Raw genomic sequence first — 17783 nt, forward strand, 5'->3', positions numbered from 1 at the left:
TGTGAATGTAGATGCAGAATACTCATTCAGTTTGTTTGCTATCTGAGCAGGATCATCAACAGTTGAACCATCGATATCAAGTGGACCAATCTGATTCATCCCCTTCCTCTTAGAGTTTATACAGGGTGTCTCAAAAATACATGGCATAACTTCAGGAATGATTTCTTCATATGTAAACAATAAAAATATTTTATATCAACATAGTTCTCGAAATGCTTGATTCCCGAGTTATTAACCGGAATGTCTTATCTCCTGCAGGTGATTTCCTTCATCACAAGGTACTGACAGAATCTGGTGGTTTCTGGAAAACCACCAGACAAGACAGAATCTGGTGGTTTTCCATTCCGACCATATACTCAAATCAGGAGCAAGTGGATATGCACTTTATGTACTGTTTGGCAGATGGCAATGCTCTGGAGGCTTGTAGTTTGTACCACGAAAGGTTCCCAGAATGAAGATGTCCAGACAGGAAAACGTTTGAAGGTATCCATCGCCGCCTTTGTGTGAACATGGGACCTTTACACCTCGTGCTCCTGGTCAGTGGACCAACTGCCTGGCCTCGACGCTTACCTGATTTAATCCCACTAGATTTGTTCTTTTGGGGCCATTTAAAGTCATTGGTGTATTCGACTCTGGTATCTGATGTGGAAACTCTCCACAATCGAATTGTGGCAGGTTGTGAGACAATACGAAACATGCCAGGAATTTGGCATTGTCTTTGTGAGTCCACGAGACGTCGATGTGAGGCCTGTATTCAGGCATAAGGTGGACATTTTGAACAATTACTATAAGGTGATGTGAACAGGTAAGTGTCGTAGACAGACCTTCAAAACTCGGAAACCAAGCATTTCCGGAACTATATTGATATAAAATATTTTTATTGTCTACATATGAGGAACTCATTCCTGAAGTTATGCCGTGTATTTTTGAGACACCCTGTATAAGTAAAGAAATCGTTGCTCTTTTTCTTAGCATCCTTTGCCAAAGATTTCTTGTAATCTGCCTTCGCCTGCCTAACCTCCTTTGTGACTTGATTACAGACTAGTTTATATCTGCCATAGGCTTCTGTGTCGCCCGATAATTTATATGCATCCCATGCATTTTTCTTCTCTGCCACGAGTCTCAATAGTTCATTTGACAACCATTTAGGCCTAAACCTTGAACAGTATTTCTTAATAGGTATGAAACATTTAGTAGCTTCCATGATTAATTCCTTGAATGCTTCCCACTTAGAATTTACTGTTGTTAACATCGTCAGTTGATCCCACTGTACAGAATTTAAAAACTGTCGGAGACCACTGTACTCACCTTTACGGAAGCAAAAACTCTTTCCTTTACCCCTGATGGTAATTATATCTTTAAGTAAATCCCACATCAGTACACTGTGATCACTGCCACCTAGTAGTTCCTTTATCTTCAAATTCTTAATACATGAATGATCACTGCTGATAACCAGATCAAGAGAATTACTCTCTCTGGTTGTCTCTCGAACATGCTGCTGCAGAAAACAATCATCCAATAAATCCACAAAAGTCTTACTAGTGTGCAAGTGACCAACCCACAAGTTCCAGTCAATATGTGGGAAGTTAAAATCCTCCATTATAAGACATTCTGATTTACTAGCCCACTATTTCTCTGTACAATTGTTCATTGTACTCATTTGAGTCATTAGGCCTATAACACACTCCTACCTTTATTTTTGCTTTTACAGTGCTTATGTCACACCAAACTGATTCAACAGTGCACTGTTCATCTATATCAACTGGATGCACTTCTTTTGATTTTGTTTTTCTTAATTAACGGAATAACACCTCCCTTCCTATCCTGTCTATCTTTTCTGTACACATTGTACTCCCCAAATTCCAGTTCTGCATTCCTAATATCTGTGTGACACCACATCTGATATCCTAACAATATCCACCTTTGATGTCTTGACCAACACTTCAAATTCATCAAATTTATTTACTGTACTTCTAGCGTTGGTATACATGCAAGTATACATGCACCTATTCTTATTCTTAGTTACCCTAACACATCCCATATACCCACCTGTTTCACGATGACTGCCATCAGTCCCTAAAACCCCCAGCACCCCTTGCTCCCGACCGCTGCTTATTCTAATAGAAGTAGTGCAAGAATCACCTTCACCTCTGCTTGCTGCTACTTTTAGCCTTTTAACCTGTTGTGGAGAATCGCCCTTGTTAATGAAGAATTTCTGTATATCCGCTTTTTATAACATTTTTTAAAATTGTTTTGCTCCATAGAACATACCCTCTAACTTAATGCACTTATTTCAGAGAAATCTTATATATAGTTGACCAAGTATTCAATAAATATTAATTTCTTGAATACTTAGTACCGGTAAAATAATGTTAAGCTCACTTTATTTATATATTACAGGAAAACTGTGTATTGAAGTTACACCAAATGATAAGATTGCTAGGATATCAGAAGAGCTTTGTATAGGATGTGGTATTTGTGTAAAGGTAATTTTTTTTTAATACAATTCTTGGAACTAATTCAAGATGTTACTGTTTGTATAGCTATAGCATATTGAAATTGTAGTCATAGAAACAGCATTTAAGGTTTATTTTTAGTTGATTTTAAGTTTATTCTAATATGTGATCTGCTTACTTTGCACATTCTGAATTTTATTTAATGCTACAGATAGTTTATTTTATTTTATTTTTTATTTCACTATTACAGCATAAGTATTTTAAGTTTTCTATATAGGTTGCAAGTTTCCACTATGATGGCTATGATGATTGAAGGGCATGTTAGAATTTTTATCTGTTAAGGCAGAGTATGTTAGCTTGTTGTGCTACTGTTCAGCACCACATGTGCAGATTAATGGTGTATCAATTCGCTGTTATGCATTACACAGTGATATTAAAAGTATACATTATTTCAATCTTGCTCTAAACCTTTCACATGTGTAGAAAAGCAGCCCCCAAGTGCAGTTATGTGCATCAGTGAAAAAAATACCAGAAAGTAAAGTTTTAAAACAGTTGTATGTGGGGGGAACATGTGACTCATTAGGTAGAGCATGTATCACAAACCACTGTGATGGTTTGTATGAATGCTGATGAAATTAATATGGCACCGCTGTGTGTAATTTGGCAATAAAGGATTTATATATAAGTACTACCAGAATTATAAAAGGAAAAGACCAAATTATTGATAATATATTGGCATTGAAATCCAACTGCACTGAATTTCATGCACTGGCGTGGGTTTTAGCTATTAATGGGTGGGATGTTTGCTGGGGTCAGAGCCCATTATGGTTCTCCGTGCTCCTGCCCGGATGAAAATGTCTTAATTAAAGATTAGGTAGAGCATGTATTTTGGTAACCTACGTTACTTTATATTTGTATGGATAGGTTGTCAGTGAAATTCTGATATACAACTCTAGAACGCATTTTGGTAACTTCATATTTTTCTGTTAAGGATTACTGTGTGAAGCAAAACTTATGTTTGTATTGTGTTTTTTCCATCACACAGTTCATTGTCATATTTAATGTTAACAGCAAGAAAAACACTGACAGGGAGAAAATTGAGTATACTGAGTTATGCAAAGCCATTAGAAAGAGACTCAGAGAGGACATAAGAAGATTTAACACAAGAAAAGTAGAACAAGCATTAAGGGAAAACAAAGGATTTAAATCAGCAGCCATGAGCAGTAATACAGAAAGACAAATGATACTGAAACTGAAGAATAGCGATGGTGTACTTATAAACAGCAGAGAAGGCATAATTCAAATAGCAGAAGACTAGTATAGAGAATTCTACAAGGAGCGAGGGAATGATGCCAGCAGTGGGGAAGATGGATTGCAAAGTAGCAACACATACGACATACCCGATATTCTTCCTGATGAGGTAGAACATGCATTGAAGAAAATGAAGAATCAGAAAGCCCCGGGGGAAGATGAAGTTACTGTAGAGTTGTTAAAATTGGGAGGAAGAGACATAACACAAAAACTGGCAAGGCTCTTCACAAAGTGCATTAGAAAAGGTGTGACGCCTAAGCAGTGGAATAATGCAATCATAGTTTTGCTGCATAAGAAAGGAGATAAATCAGAAATTGGAAATTATAGACCAATTAGCTTGTTATCCCACATCTACAAGTTGTTCACAAGGGTCATTACTAACAGATTAGAAAGAATACTTGATGAGAATCAACCGAAAGAGCAAGCTGGCTTTAGGACAGGATTCTCAACTATGGATCACCTTCACTTAATATCACAGCTAATGGAGAAAGCAAATGAATATAAAACACCATTATGCCTGGCATTTTTGGATTATGAAAAGGCATTTGACTCCATACAGCATAAGGCAATGTTTCGGGCACTGGAAAGACAAGGCATAGATACCCCATATATTATGATTTTGAAGAAAATATATGAGAGTGCTACCTCCTTTATTAGACTAGACAAAGACAGTAGGAAATTTAAAATCGAGAAAGGAGTTCGACAAGGAGACACAATATCTCCGAAGCTGTTTACTGCTGCCCTTGAGGAAGCTTTCAGAAGATTAGACTGGTCGCAGAAAGGAGTCAATGTGAACGGAGAGTACCTAAACCATTTACGATTTGCAGATGACATTGTGGTCATAAGCCATGATCCCAAAGAATTAGAGGAAAATCTTAATCAGTTATGCACAGTTAGTAAGGATTTTGGACTAAAGATGAATATGGCTAAAACAAAAGTAATGATGAACAAGTATGCCACAGAAAGGGAAATAATGATTGAAGGAGCAGTAATTGAAAATGTGGAGTCATATACTTATCTGGGACAAGTTATTAGCTGTACTAATGATAAATGGCTGGAAGTCAAGAGAAGAATAAATTTTGGATGGATAGCATTCAGGAAATATAGTCACACACTGAAGAGCAATATCCCAGTTTGTCTGAAACGTAAAATAATGAACCAATGTATACTCCCCACCATGACTTATGGAAGTGAAACTTGGGCACTCACCAAAAGAATGGAAGAGAAGCTGAGAACAACACAGCGAAGAATGGAATGAATTATATTGGGAATCAGACTGTTAGATAAGAAGAGAAACACATGGATTAGGCAGCAAACTCAAGTAAAGGACATTCTTATCAAAACTAAAGAACTAAAATGGTCTTGGGCAGGACACATAGCTCGAAGACATGATGACAGATGGACTAAGAAAATAACAGAATGGTACCCAAGAGGAGCTAGAAGAAAACCTGGAAGACAAAGGCGGAGATGGATAGATGAAATTCATGAGTTTTTGGGTAGTAAATGGATGGCCAGTGCTCAAAACAGAAGGAACTGGAAATATGCTGGAGAGGCCTTCATCCTGCAGTGGATTGAAAGTGGCTGATGATGATGATGATGATGCTGCTGCCACCTTGCTCTAAGTCATCTTAACATTGGCACAGACAGTGCTACAGCTGATAGTAGAGTTGTCCACATTAGAATTTCATTGACAACCTATCCAGACAAATATAAAGTCACATAGGGTACCCATGATGATGATGCTGCTGCCACCTTGCTCTAAGTCATCTTAACATTGGCACAGACAGTGCTACAGCTGATAGTAGAGTTGTCCACATTAGAATTTCATTGACAACCTATCCAGACAAATATAAAGTCACATAGGGTACCCAGGATTTTGGGTTTGTGACATTTTGACATGTTGTGCTACTTTGCACAAATGGTGAAAATATACAGAGTACATCAGATTATGATTGAATAGCATCAAACAAGAACTCATTCTCTATTTATATAATTATTTCATTTTGATTTAAGTTTTTAAAAATGTATCCCTGTTGTAAATAGAAGTTATACTTGTTCATAGACTAGTAATTTTTGGCTTGGTCTTTTAGTAATTTTTGTACTATTTTTGGCAAAAGTATATTTGTACATGTAAAATTTTGTTTTGCAAGTTTAAATATGAAAAGCAGATTATGCCAACAAAATTTTTTGTTGCCGTTTTCTTTTGTTAAAAAAAAAATTGATACAAAAGAAAATAGCATAATTTCTGTGACATTAAACTGCAAAGTGCAAGGTTTATTTTGAAAATAGTAATCGCTAATTTTTATTATAACATAGAATTGCATAAGAAGCTAAAATATTATTCTGTGTAATATTTATTTAACTCTCTACCAAATATGATAAAAATGCAACATTAACAGGTACGTTAGTCACATTTTTCCACCATTATTATGCTTATAATAAAGGCATGAAATAATTAATTGTTAACTTTTTGGAGTCAACTTATTTTCAATTTATTATGAACACAACTGTGAAAAATTCATATTTTATATTGAAAATGTATATTTAAAATTTTTTAAAAATAAAATCCACCTCTGATGTGCTTTTATGTTACATTTTAGACATGTTTTTATAACTTGTTTATTAACTCCTGCATGTGGGTGGTATCTTCACTTTTGCTGAGTGAAACTTGAAATAAAAAAGGATCCCCCCCCCCGTGCACTTCACATCTGACACAAGCAAAGTGTTGGCATTATGAGATACTGCAATCAAAGAGACATACTTTGATTGCTTGGATCTTTTATACATAGTGGAATTGAATTAAAAACAGTAGAAGAAGAAAAGGATCTGGGAGTTATAATATGGGCAGATATAAAGTTTTTTGAGCAATGTAAACAGGCGGCCAGGAAAGCCTATGGTATCCCATCGATGATTTATCAAACAATATGCGTTAGAGATCGGGAGGTCATAACCCCACTGTACAAGGCAATTGTAAGGATGTATTTGGAATACTGTGTTCAAGTACTGAGATCTCATCTGAAAAAAGATGTTAATCTTCTTGAAACAGTCCAGAGACAGGCAACTCGCATGGTGAGATCGGCAAAAGGGTGGCCATACGAGGAAAGATTTCGATTTTGTGGTCTACAGAGCTTGGCAACCAGGCACCTTGGTTGAGGTTTATAAGGTTTTGAGAGGGGTTAGTAAAATGAATGAAGGCAGAATTTTTACTGTTATAAAAAAATTACAGGACTAGTCAATTCAGATTACAGGGGAAGAGGTTTAGATTAGATTGTAGGAAGTTTTCTTTTAGCGAGTGAGTTGATTACTGGAACAAGTTGCCTTTGCAGGTAGTTGAGGCTGACAGTTTGAAGTCAAAGGTCAATTGGATAATTATCTGTGTGAGGAGGGAAGTATGTAATTTGTATTTTCCTTTTTTTTTTTTTTTTTGTCTGGTTCTGCAAAAGCCTGTGGCTTCCTTGCACTATTGGCTAACACTAAATATCAATTTTCTTTTATTGTTTATGGCCAAACTTCTTCAATAAGAAAACAGTTAATGATACGAATTGCAAGTCAAACTAACAATGAAGAAAAACTAAAATTCACATTGACATCACTTTAACAGATTTTTATTTTCAAATTTAATTTTGGTGGACATATAACCAGAGTGCTTGGCAAGGTGTAATCATTAAGGGAATGCATTGATTATGTTTATATAAAAAAAAATGAAAATTATGAATTAAAATATCTATTAAGTGATGAATTTTTATGTAAATGGGTAAAGAGAGATTAATTTTTGCATTCATCTTAATAACAGTGTTCAAATTCAGTATAAATTATTTACATATATATTTAGGGAAAACTATTTCTATATATATATATATATATATTTCTAGATGATATCTTGTTAACTGCAAAATTATTTTTGCATACGTTAATTATTTTTTGTAGATGACACACACCATCTTAAATATATATAGGTTTTATTTTGTTTATTATGCATGTATACAGTTAAAAGCCAAATCATAAATGCACTTTTTGGTTTCATTTTTAATTGTGTATATTCATGTTACTTTGCTTTTAATTATAGATATACATGAAGGTCAGTTCAGATATCTTGAGAATAGATAATGATAGAATTTATAATGTGCACAGTTGGTCCTGTCACACTTCTGCTGAGCAGTTTGACTGTTATGACTGTAGTACTTGACATCACAGTTTAGGGGAGGTGGAGATTTTCAGGAATTATTCTTGCAAATGAAAGATATCAAAAAGTAGTGAATCACAAACTTGAGAAAATTTATTAAGAAACCATATTCTCCACCTGATGAATCAGTCATTATTGCTGTTCTTATTGCTCTAAAGCAGGGATGGTCAACCTATGGCGCATGCGCCAAACGTGGCACTTTGGAAGATTACAAGTGGCGCATTTCATCATAAAATTTCTCAAGTACCCAAAGCCCATATTGCCGATTTCTTTGGTTCTATTTCCTTTCATTTCAGGTCTTTCCGCATGTGGCTTAAGACACTCACCACCTTCTTTCCACTTGCATGCACATAAACGTGTCAATTCCCTCAATTTAGCAAAAGAAATAAATTAAATAGTCTCCAAAAAAATGCATTTCTGAATTTTGACCATAAGTGATCTATGGCTATGAAAATATATCGAGCACCTAGTCATCCATTCTTTTGTACGGCTGTTGCCTCCGGCGCCCAACTCTATGCACAAGTGGGAAAATAAATGCAATACATGACTTTTTCAGAGGACTGAGAATATACAAATAGATCCTTTGTTGGAAGTCTTTCAAGTTAAATGGAAACAATGAAATGATAAATTTGAGGTAATTTCATCTATGAGTAATTTCCATCAATCACATTTTGCCAACTCAAGAAATAGTAGGGGGGAGCCCCCTACTAGTGGTTGTGGGTAGTGGTTGGATGACATTTAGTGGTCATGTTATCTGTTTGTAGTATACTCGAAGGTGGGGGTAGTTAAAATTCAGTGCTTGCACATTATCACAGATTCTGTTATAATGTGGCACTGTATTATCACAGCTTATATCATTTTTGATGCAGGCATATTAACATCTATATGCCACATTTTTCACTGTATCTCATAGTAAAATTAAATAAAATTAATAAAATGCATTTAAGTAAAACTAATCACAGCTTCTCAATGTAGTGACTCCAGGATGCCTTAAATAATGAACTTACCTGCATGCAGTGTCATTCATAAAAACGATATCTGTCTTGGCAAAGTCTGCATATATGTTAACCAAGACATTCAACAAAGGCACCTCCGTAGCCAGGTGGGCAGGAGCAGCAGTGCGTAGCACATGCTTCTTGATTAGACCGGGGTTCGAGCCTGTGCCCACCAAATACGGAGGATGCGGAAAGGTCAGGGAATGACCACCGCATATCCCGGAGCAATATGGCCTTAGTTGCTAATGCTCCTAACAAACAATAATATCATCATCATACCATGTATTGTAGCATGTGTAATGCTACAATACATGCCATCATTTCCATAAAATTTCCTTTAATTAACAATATCAACTCTCTCTACAGCTGCAAACTAAACTAATTCAATCTTAATCACTTCCTCATATTTCTCTTAATCAGCAATATCAATTCTCTTCACAACAGCAATCCATAAGCTGACTTAATACTAACAATTCCATATATATCTCTTAATTTAGCAATATCAATTTTCTTTACAACTTCAACCAATAAACCAACTCAATACTAAACATTTCTGTAAATTTCTCATAATTTCTTCAACTTCATCCTTACTTTAAAATAATTACAGTTTTACCTAAGCACCCTTTTCAATTCAACACAGTTCAGAGGACTTATCTTCCTTCTCTTTCATGGTGGGATTCCTTTGTGTGAATTTTTTCCATGGAGTGTGGTTGAAGTCTTTCTTCTTAGTTGAATTCTGCCTTATAGCTCTTCCAGTACTGTCTTAGTTTGAAATTTTGGGAACAGTTCTCTGTTAATACCGAAGGAAATTACCACAGCAGTAGTAGAAGTCAGGGCACTATCTGACTGCCTTGTTACTCAGCTTCCGGATTAACTTCTAGCACAGGAACATGCCCAGTGGAACCCTTCACTATACAGGGTGATTCACTACCAGTGCGACAAACTTGCAGGAGGTGTAGGGGGCACAAAGACGAATCGGAATCACATAGCATTGCAGGGTCCGAAATGCCTTCGTCATGCGGTAGAGGACATTGAATGGGAGGTCACGTGAACAGCGATCCCGCTGGAAGTCAGCATTTGCGAACCGTTTCTGTTGAAGAAACCAAGTAGCAGAAGTCCTCCGGAGTGGATAATCCACAGGCTCCAATGACTGGATGCGTTGCAGATGGTATGAACTCATTTGGTTTGTTGACAGTATCCTCCATACAGTGGATTGGGAAATACCCAATTGTTGGCCTATTGCTCGAGTACTCGTATTCGGATTGCCTTCTGCAAGACGTAGGACATTCTCCTCATTATCTGGCATCCTCGTCATTCGCTCTCGATTCATGGTACCTCTTGTGAAACAACCAGTCTCACGTAACCTTCTGTGCACACGTGCGAAAATCGTATGATGAGGAGCACGCCTGTGCAGGAAACGTTCCTGGTACAAGCGCAGAGCAGTGCGCCCGTTACAGTCCACAGCTCCATACGTGAGGTGCATGTCGGCCAGTTCAACGTTTGAATACTCGTCCATCCTACTGCTTCGGGAACCGGTTCGCAAATGCTGACTTCCAGCGGGATCGCTGTTCACACGACCTCCCGTTCAACGTCCTCTACCGCATGAAGAAGGCATTTCGGACCCTGCAATGCTATGTGATTCCGATTTGTCTTTGTGCCCCCTACACCTCCTGCAAGTTTGTCGCACTGGTAGTGAATCACCCTGTATAGTGGGACATTCCCAGAACTGGACCCCGAACTACGTGTGCAACCCCTCTGAACAACTACAACCCACTCTTTTGGCGTGAGAACCTTATTTATTTGCTTTTCATTTACATATCTCTGCCTATCTTAATTTAAACCTGACCCAATCACTGTTATTCTTTGGTGGGAAAAAATGTTTTTCCCACCAAAGGAAGAATGAGAAAAGATGGAAGAGTTTCGTTGTGTGGGAAAAAAATGTTTTTCCCACACAACGAAACTCTTTCATATTTTACCTCTAAATCGCCTGCTGACAATATATTTGAACTGCTCCATGCCGACGCCCTTTCCCAAAATAGTTTAATCCTGTTAGCGGTGTAACAGAGGATTAAACTATTGTTTAGAAGCTTTAACAATAAATCATTAAACTATTGTTTAATGATTTATTGTTGTTGATTTTATAACCTTTATGTGAATAAATCATAAACAATTAATTTTTAAATTAGTACTGAAAAAACATTTTTTTTGTATCAATACCGGTATTTCAAATCCTACAAATTTCCAAATTTGGCGATTTGGGTTGCCCGGGATTAGTCAGTACAATCTCACTGGTGTATGTATAGATTGCTGTTTACTTCAATTTGTTTATGTTGTTTACTCTGTGAACATTTCAGAATTTATTTTTTTTTATGAAAACCGCAAACACGAGAGGTATTAGAACCTGTAGTACTTAGTACCGTGCTTGGGTTGGAGGTTGAAAAGACGAAAGATATTTGTTGACATTAGACTTGAACTTCAGTAGACTGTAATTTTCAGGAAATACGTATGAAGGAAGGTTGTTCCAGAAAACGTCAGTTGAATGAATAAATGAGGAAGATGAAAAGTTGGTTCTATGGGTTTGCAGTTGGACAGTAAATGGATGTTGGCTGGTGGCGGCACGTGTTTTGACTGTTTTTGAAAGAGAGAGTGGGAATTATAGAAGCCAATTCAGAAGAACAATGCCCATGGAAGTATCTGTAGAAAAGGCATGCAGCAGAAACAGTACGTCTATGAGATAGCGAGTGGAGAGACTGTTAGAGATGAGTCATTAATTAACCTAACTGCCCTTTTCTGAATGGAATTTAGAAGCCTCAGAGAGGTTTTGGAGACACCGCCTCAGATGTGGGAACAATATTCCATGGTAGGATGGATTTGCGATTTGTACAGAATGAACAGCTGTTTGGAAGAAAAGTAATGCGGAGAGCGAAAGTAAAACCCAATATTTGTAATGTGCTTGTGCCAAGAGAGATTAGAAGTCAGGGTAATCCCCAAAAGAGATATATCATCTTGCCTAGAAATCAGAGTGTCACCAAAGGTAAGCATAGGAGCAGCAGAATCTTTTTTGTGAGATATAAGACAGAAGGATTAGTTTTAGAAGGATTGAAATCAACTAAGTTGTCTTTGCCCAACTGGAGAATTACCTGGTGATCGGCATTTAAGGAATTGGTAGCAGATATTTGAGAAGTTGAAGCTGATTGAGCAGGGCAAGGTTTCTCAAAATGGAAAGTGGAATGCAATGTGCTATCATCAGGAAAACTATGGATGGGATTTCCAGTCAATGGAAGAAGGTCATTAATATACAAGAGGAAAAGAGTGGGGAAAGAACTGATCCTTGGGGGGGACACTAGCATTTGTGGAGAAGTTAGAAGACAGAGAGCCATCTACCATCACCGTCAGTGAGCGATCAGAGAGAAAACTGGATAACCAATTACAAAAAACAGTTGGCAAACCATAAATTTTGGCATAAAGGTCTTCTAAACAAGCTTCCATAAGATGGAAGCTTGTTTAGAAGATTTTTATGCCAAACACGATCGAAAGTATTTAAGATGTCAAGAGTAACTGCTTGTGTTTTACCCAAACTTTTCCAATCAATTTGTCCATAAATGGGTAACAAGCCAGAATATCACCAGTGGATGAACACTGACGGAATCCATACTGGCAATCGTTGATCAGACGATAATTGGATGGGAGGGATTTGTCACCCTTTTTAGGAACTGGTTGGATATGAGAAAATTTTGAAACAGAAGGAAAAAAAACCTTTGGAATAAGAAAGCAAAAAAAGCTCCAGGACCTGGAGCTTTCTTAGCATTGAGATTCGTCAAAATCCTTCTGACATCCTTTTGACGGAAGACCACAGGAGGCATTGAATGGGGAATGTTGGGAATGGTAGGAGGTGTTTTACCAAGATTATTAATACGTGAGTTGGAAGAAAATGGGATACTAGCTGGTCAGCTTTATCCTAGGTTGAAGTGACAACAGAACTATCTGGTTTTGACAGAGGTGGGAGCAGAGATGGGCAAAAGTTGCAGCCAGTAGCTTTGGCAAGAGACCAGAATGCTCGGCTACCATTAGGGCAAGAAGCAAGTTTTCTACTCTTAGCCTGTTCAAAATCTAGTTTGGACGGATTAATAACTGCTTTACAATTATTGCGAGCTTTGGTGTAGGCAGAAAATGAAACTGAAGAATTGGAAACAAGCCAATTACGATATGCAACATTCTTCTCTTAAACAGCCTTAACACATTTATTGGAAAGTCAAGGTTTAGATAAAGGACAAGATTTTAAAGTGGAGTGTGGAATAAAGGATTCTATTCTTACAAGAATCATTTCACTGAGAATAGATAATGATAGGATTTATGATGCTTATGGTTGGTTACATATGTTCACTGAGGCATTCCATGAACTTTGAGGTTTTATAGTCCAGTGGAGTCATGTCTGTTGGACTATAAAAATGTTGTGGAGTTCTCAGTGAGAGAATTCCACAATGTGATTGTTGTTTCACATTTCTTTCCTGTTTCTATTATGCAAACAAATGAGGACTTGAATTCATTTTTCTCTTTATCAACGAGCAAGTAAGTTATCCAGTGTTTGCAATCTTCTATTTCCCCTCAACTGTTTTTAACATAATGTGATTGATTTATACTATGCTGGCAGTATGGTATGAATTCATTCGTTGTAATTCTGCAACCCACATCTGATTATTGTGCATCTTGTTCTTAGTCTCTCTGGAATCTTTGGTTGTAAATTCTGCCCAAAGCATGTTGTTTCATACTTTCTATACAGCAAAGTGAATCTTAGTGACTGAAAACCAACTTGGATATTTGATTTTAATACACAGAAAGAGGGCAGCCTCCATAGCTGAGTGGTCAGGAGTGGGAGTGCAGTAGCACACATTCTTTGAGTAGACGGGTTCAAGTCCCTGACTGCTAAATACAGTTGTTCTGCGGACCAGCATGGCAGATTATGGTCCATTTCCCTCAACATGAATCATTAAGGAGGCTTCCATCTTGCAGTGGATTGATAATGGCTGCAGTTTGCACAGAAAGAGGCTGGCATGTCAGTTTTAGGGTAATGCCAGATGAATTTGGATACAAAAATTGTGAAAAACCACAACCGCTAAGTTGTAGTACTCTCTTATGCAGAATTTTTGACTCATAGTAAGGTATCATGTTAAACATTAATATGTAAATATATGCTGTTTTTTTCATAAATGTAATTATTTTATTTTTTTTAGAAATGTCCCTTTGAAGCTATTTCCATTATTAATCTTCCAAGTAACTTGGAAAAAGATACAACTCATAGATACAGTCAAAATTCTTTTAAACTACACAGGTAAGTCAACATGTTAAATTGAGGAAATAAACCCAATAGTATCTTTATATAATGAAATTTAAATATAGCAAATGCTGAATGTTACCATCTGCTTCATCCATTTTATCTTGTAGGTACATAACATTAGTGACCATGGTAAGTATGTGTGATTTGGCAAACACCAGAATGTTCTGAAACACAGGAATTATATATATGTAGTGTTACTCACAGTATTAGAATTATGCATAAATAACGTAATATACAGGAGAGATAGAGGTGAAACGTTTCAGAAATTGATATTCCTACCACAGCATAGTGTCATAAGAATATCAATAAATAAGTAGAGTGGTTTGAGTAACTCTGTCCAGGGCTATTGGTTTTTTTGGGGCCTATGCCACAAATATTGTTTCTTCTGTATCAAAACAGCTAAATTTTCAAAGTTGAGAAGAAGTCACCAAATCTCTAAAATATCGTGACTCTGATATTCGTTTTCTGCTGCATACCTTTTTTTCTACAAGTATATCTAGGGTCTCTGTTATCATCTGCAATTCCTCCTCTGTCTTCTAAACTGATCAGAATTAACCAGCTAGCAACAGTTCACTGTTGCACTTTCTTCTTCATTTATTCCTTTATTTCTAGAGTGAGGAGTGACTTTTTTCTGCATGTTTTTCCAGAATCCATCTACAGAAATTCAAGTTCAGCAACAAATTTATTGTAACTTCCAAACCTACAGTCCATTGATGATATTAGTGCTGCAAGTTTTAAGTCTTTTATGGTTGGGAACATAACTGGGCACATAACTGATAAACATATGCAATTAAAAAAATACACACATGAAAATCTTAACAGATTGTTCTGATTGCCAACAGTGACAATGAAAAAATATACATTCAATAGAAGCATGTCACAAACCTTCACAATGCTTAGAAATAACCAATTTCTTATCAGTGTTGTTGCTCTATATTGATTTTTAAAGAAAGATTTAACTTTCATTATTTGTTATTCTCTTTTCAGTGTTAAATGGGTATTATAAAATGCATTTTTTTTATAACAATCAAAATTTGTGCCAAATTTAGATGGATGAAGGAGACCAAATGAACGACTGAACTTATCTTAAGCTCTTCTATTTACATAATTTATTTTAAAAAAATGGTGATTTCATGTTTCTGTAGAGGTGTTTTTTTTTTTTTTTAAAATAGCTGTTTTACTAGAAGGTAGTACAAGTAAATTTCAGCAAAGGTATGAAATTTGTAGTTAGCATAATAATAATTTGTTAATTAAATGGGCTGGCCAAAACATCAGGTAAACAGTTCTGTTTGTTTAAATATAAATGTATGAAAGAAAAAAGGGGAAAGGTCAGAAACTGCACCACCACCACCACCACTCAAGAGTGATAAAAACAATGAGTGTTATGAAATTCCAACCAAGGTGGTTTGACCATTATCATCAGGGATGATGTGGGATCTAAGCAATCAAAGGATGTTTTTTTCCATTGTTGATAGTGATCTGAACATTAGTGGGTCACCCCTATGGAATGGTAAAATATCCATTTAAATCACTTAACTTCAATATGAAATGATAGTGGGGTCTTATTTGACATATCCTATATACTTGTTGTCGTTGTGTTTCCTAATATTAGTGTATATTCTTATAAGGAATATCTTATAGCATTGGTGCTCAAAGATGTTATCCCAGAAAGGCTTAGAGCAGCGTTTCTCAAACTGTGTTCCATGAGATGTGAACAAGTGTTCTGCGAAAAATTGTAATTAATAACTAAAAAAATAAAATAAATAAATTTTGCATATTTGTAGCATACACCACTTTTGTATCATTATAATATTTAACTTTTTTTTTTCGGTTACAGTAATACCCCGACTTACGCTACCCCGACTTACGCGAACTCGGAGTTACGCGGTTCTTGATTTTTTCGTTTGGCAACGCTGCCGCCCACTATCTTCAAGGTCGTTTTTCATATGTTATCGATATACGGTGCGATGGCGGAGAATGAGAGCGAAAGATGAACAAAATTCAACTTTGCTGCTTTTATGTTTTTTATATCAGTGAAGGGGAAACACATTTCACCATAATAACGTAAAAACCAACACAATTCCAGCTATCGGTATAATCGCAAATGCAATTAGATCGAGTTTACTACCAGTTTATAACAGATTTCACTAGCAGAAACGCAACTGGATTTTTATTGTTTTATGGTAGTAACCCCTAGAAATGTGAGGTGTTAATAGTGTTTCTCTGCCTTTATGGTGTTGTTTATTCAGTTGCTACATGCGCGCAGCTTTGTTTATGTGTATCAAGCGTGCCTCCTCGTTTTGTAATTGTGCTTTATTCCCTAAAAATGAGTAAAATACTTAATTAAAAGGTGTGAAAAGGAAGCGTCCTGGTGAAGACACTGCAGATTCAGAGAGAAAAAGAAAAGCAATTATCGATAAACAGAGGCGGACTGGGTCAAAAATTCTTACCCGGGAAAATTTATAGTGGCCTCATACTATGGTTTATGGCCAAAATCACACTGGCCCACCGGGGTTTCCCCGGTAAGGCTTATGGCCAGTCCACCTCTGTCGATAGAGAAAAAATATGAAATTGTGAAACGCTTTGAGCGAAATGAAAGACCATGTGATATTGCACGTGCTACAGGCCTAAATGAAGCAACGGCAAAAAGCACATGACAATTGCAAACTTGACAGGTTGAAAATTGAAAAGGGCTCAATTGTAAAGGGCTTAAAAATTTTAGAAAACATAGACTCCAACGAAGAACGCGTTATAGCTACAAAGAAAGGAATAAAAAAATTATTAGCTTACTACGAAGAAATTCTGCGTGAAAAAAAGAACGCGCTGTGTCGTCAGACGAATTTGTTAGATTTTATGAAGCCATCGACATCGAAATAACTTTTTTACGTAAGTCATTTGTTTTTTTTAATACATATTTTGTATTAATATGTATAAAGAACTGCAATTTTATTAATATTTTTCTTCTAAACTAGTGTTTTTGTTAGTCCTTGGTCCCAATTAAGCAAAATTTATATGTATTTATATGCAAAGTTGTACCCCGACTTACGCGAATTCGACTTACGCGATTTTCGTCGGACCCACCTATCGCGTAACTTCGGGGTATTACTGTATTAATATACTGGCATAGACTAATCAGGTAGACCGTGGAACACTTTATTTTGGCGGGCTTTGCATAGAGAAGTATGCATAGAGGTAATGACATCTATGAAAAAGTAGCAATGTGGTGATTTAGTATGCCATTCGTATGCGATTTAGCCTGGAGTACACAGGTTGAAGGAGAGGAGGAAGCGAACTCATATCATAACTAAACTCACTTCCTTGTATAATTTTTTTTGATAATTATTAGTATTTCAAATATTATTATTAAAATATGTGACCATAGATTTGTGGTTGAAAAAAAGGAACTTTAAAACGAGAATGCAAAGTACTTCTAGTAGTGCAACTGTGGTTGATGAAAACGAACACAATATTGCCGCGCTTCAAAGTGAGGATGAACAATCACA

General features: G+C 36.4%; 1 protein-coding gene across 2 annotated transcripts in view; it reads left to right on the plus strand.

Moving 5' to 3' along the window:
* pix (ATP-binding cassette sub-family E member 1 pix) overlaps positions 1-17783 on the plus strand; it is a 120904-nt gene that overhangs the window by 45172 nt on the left and 57949 nt on the right. For both annotated transcript variants that reach the window (XM_090383954.1, XM_090383955.1), the window contains exons 3-4: positions 2401-2486; positions 14177-14274. In XM_090383954.1, coding sequence (XP_090240080.1) covers positions 2401-2486; positions 14177-14274 — 184 coding nt within the window. The remainder of the gene's footprint in view (positions 1-2400; positions 2487-14176; positions 14275-17783) is intronic.

The sequence above is a fragment of the Mastigoproctus giganteus genome, chromosome 10, assembly GCF_048544385.1.
Source record: "Mastigoproctus giganteus isolate SK-2022 chromosome 10, ASM4854438v1, whole genome shotgun sequence".
Lineage (NCBI taxonomy): Eukaryota > Metazoa > Arthropoda > Arachnida > Uropygi > Thelyphonidae > Mastigoproctus > Mastigoproctus giganteus.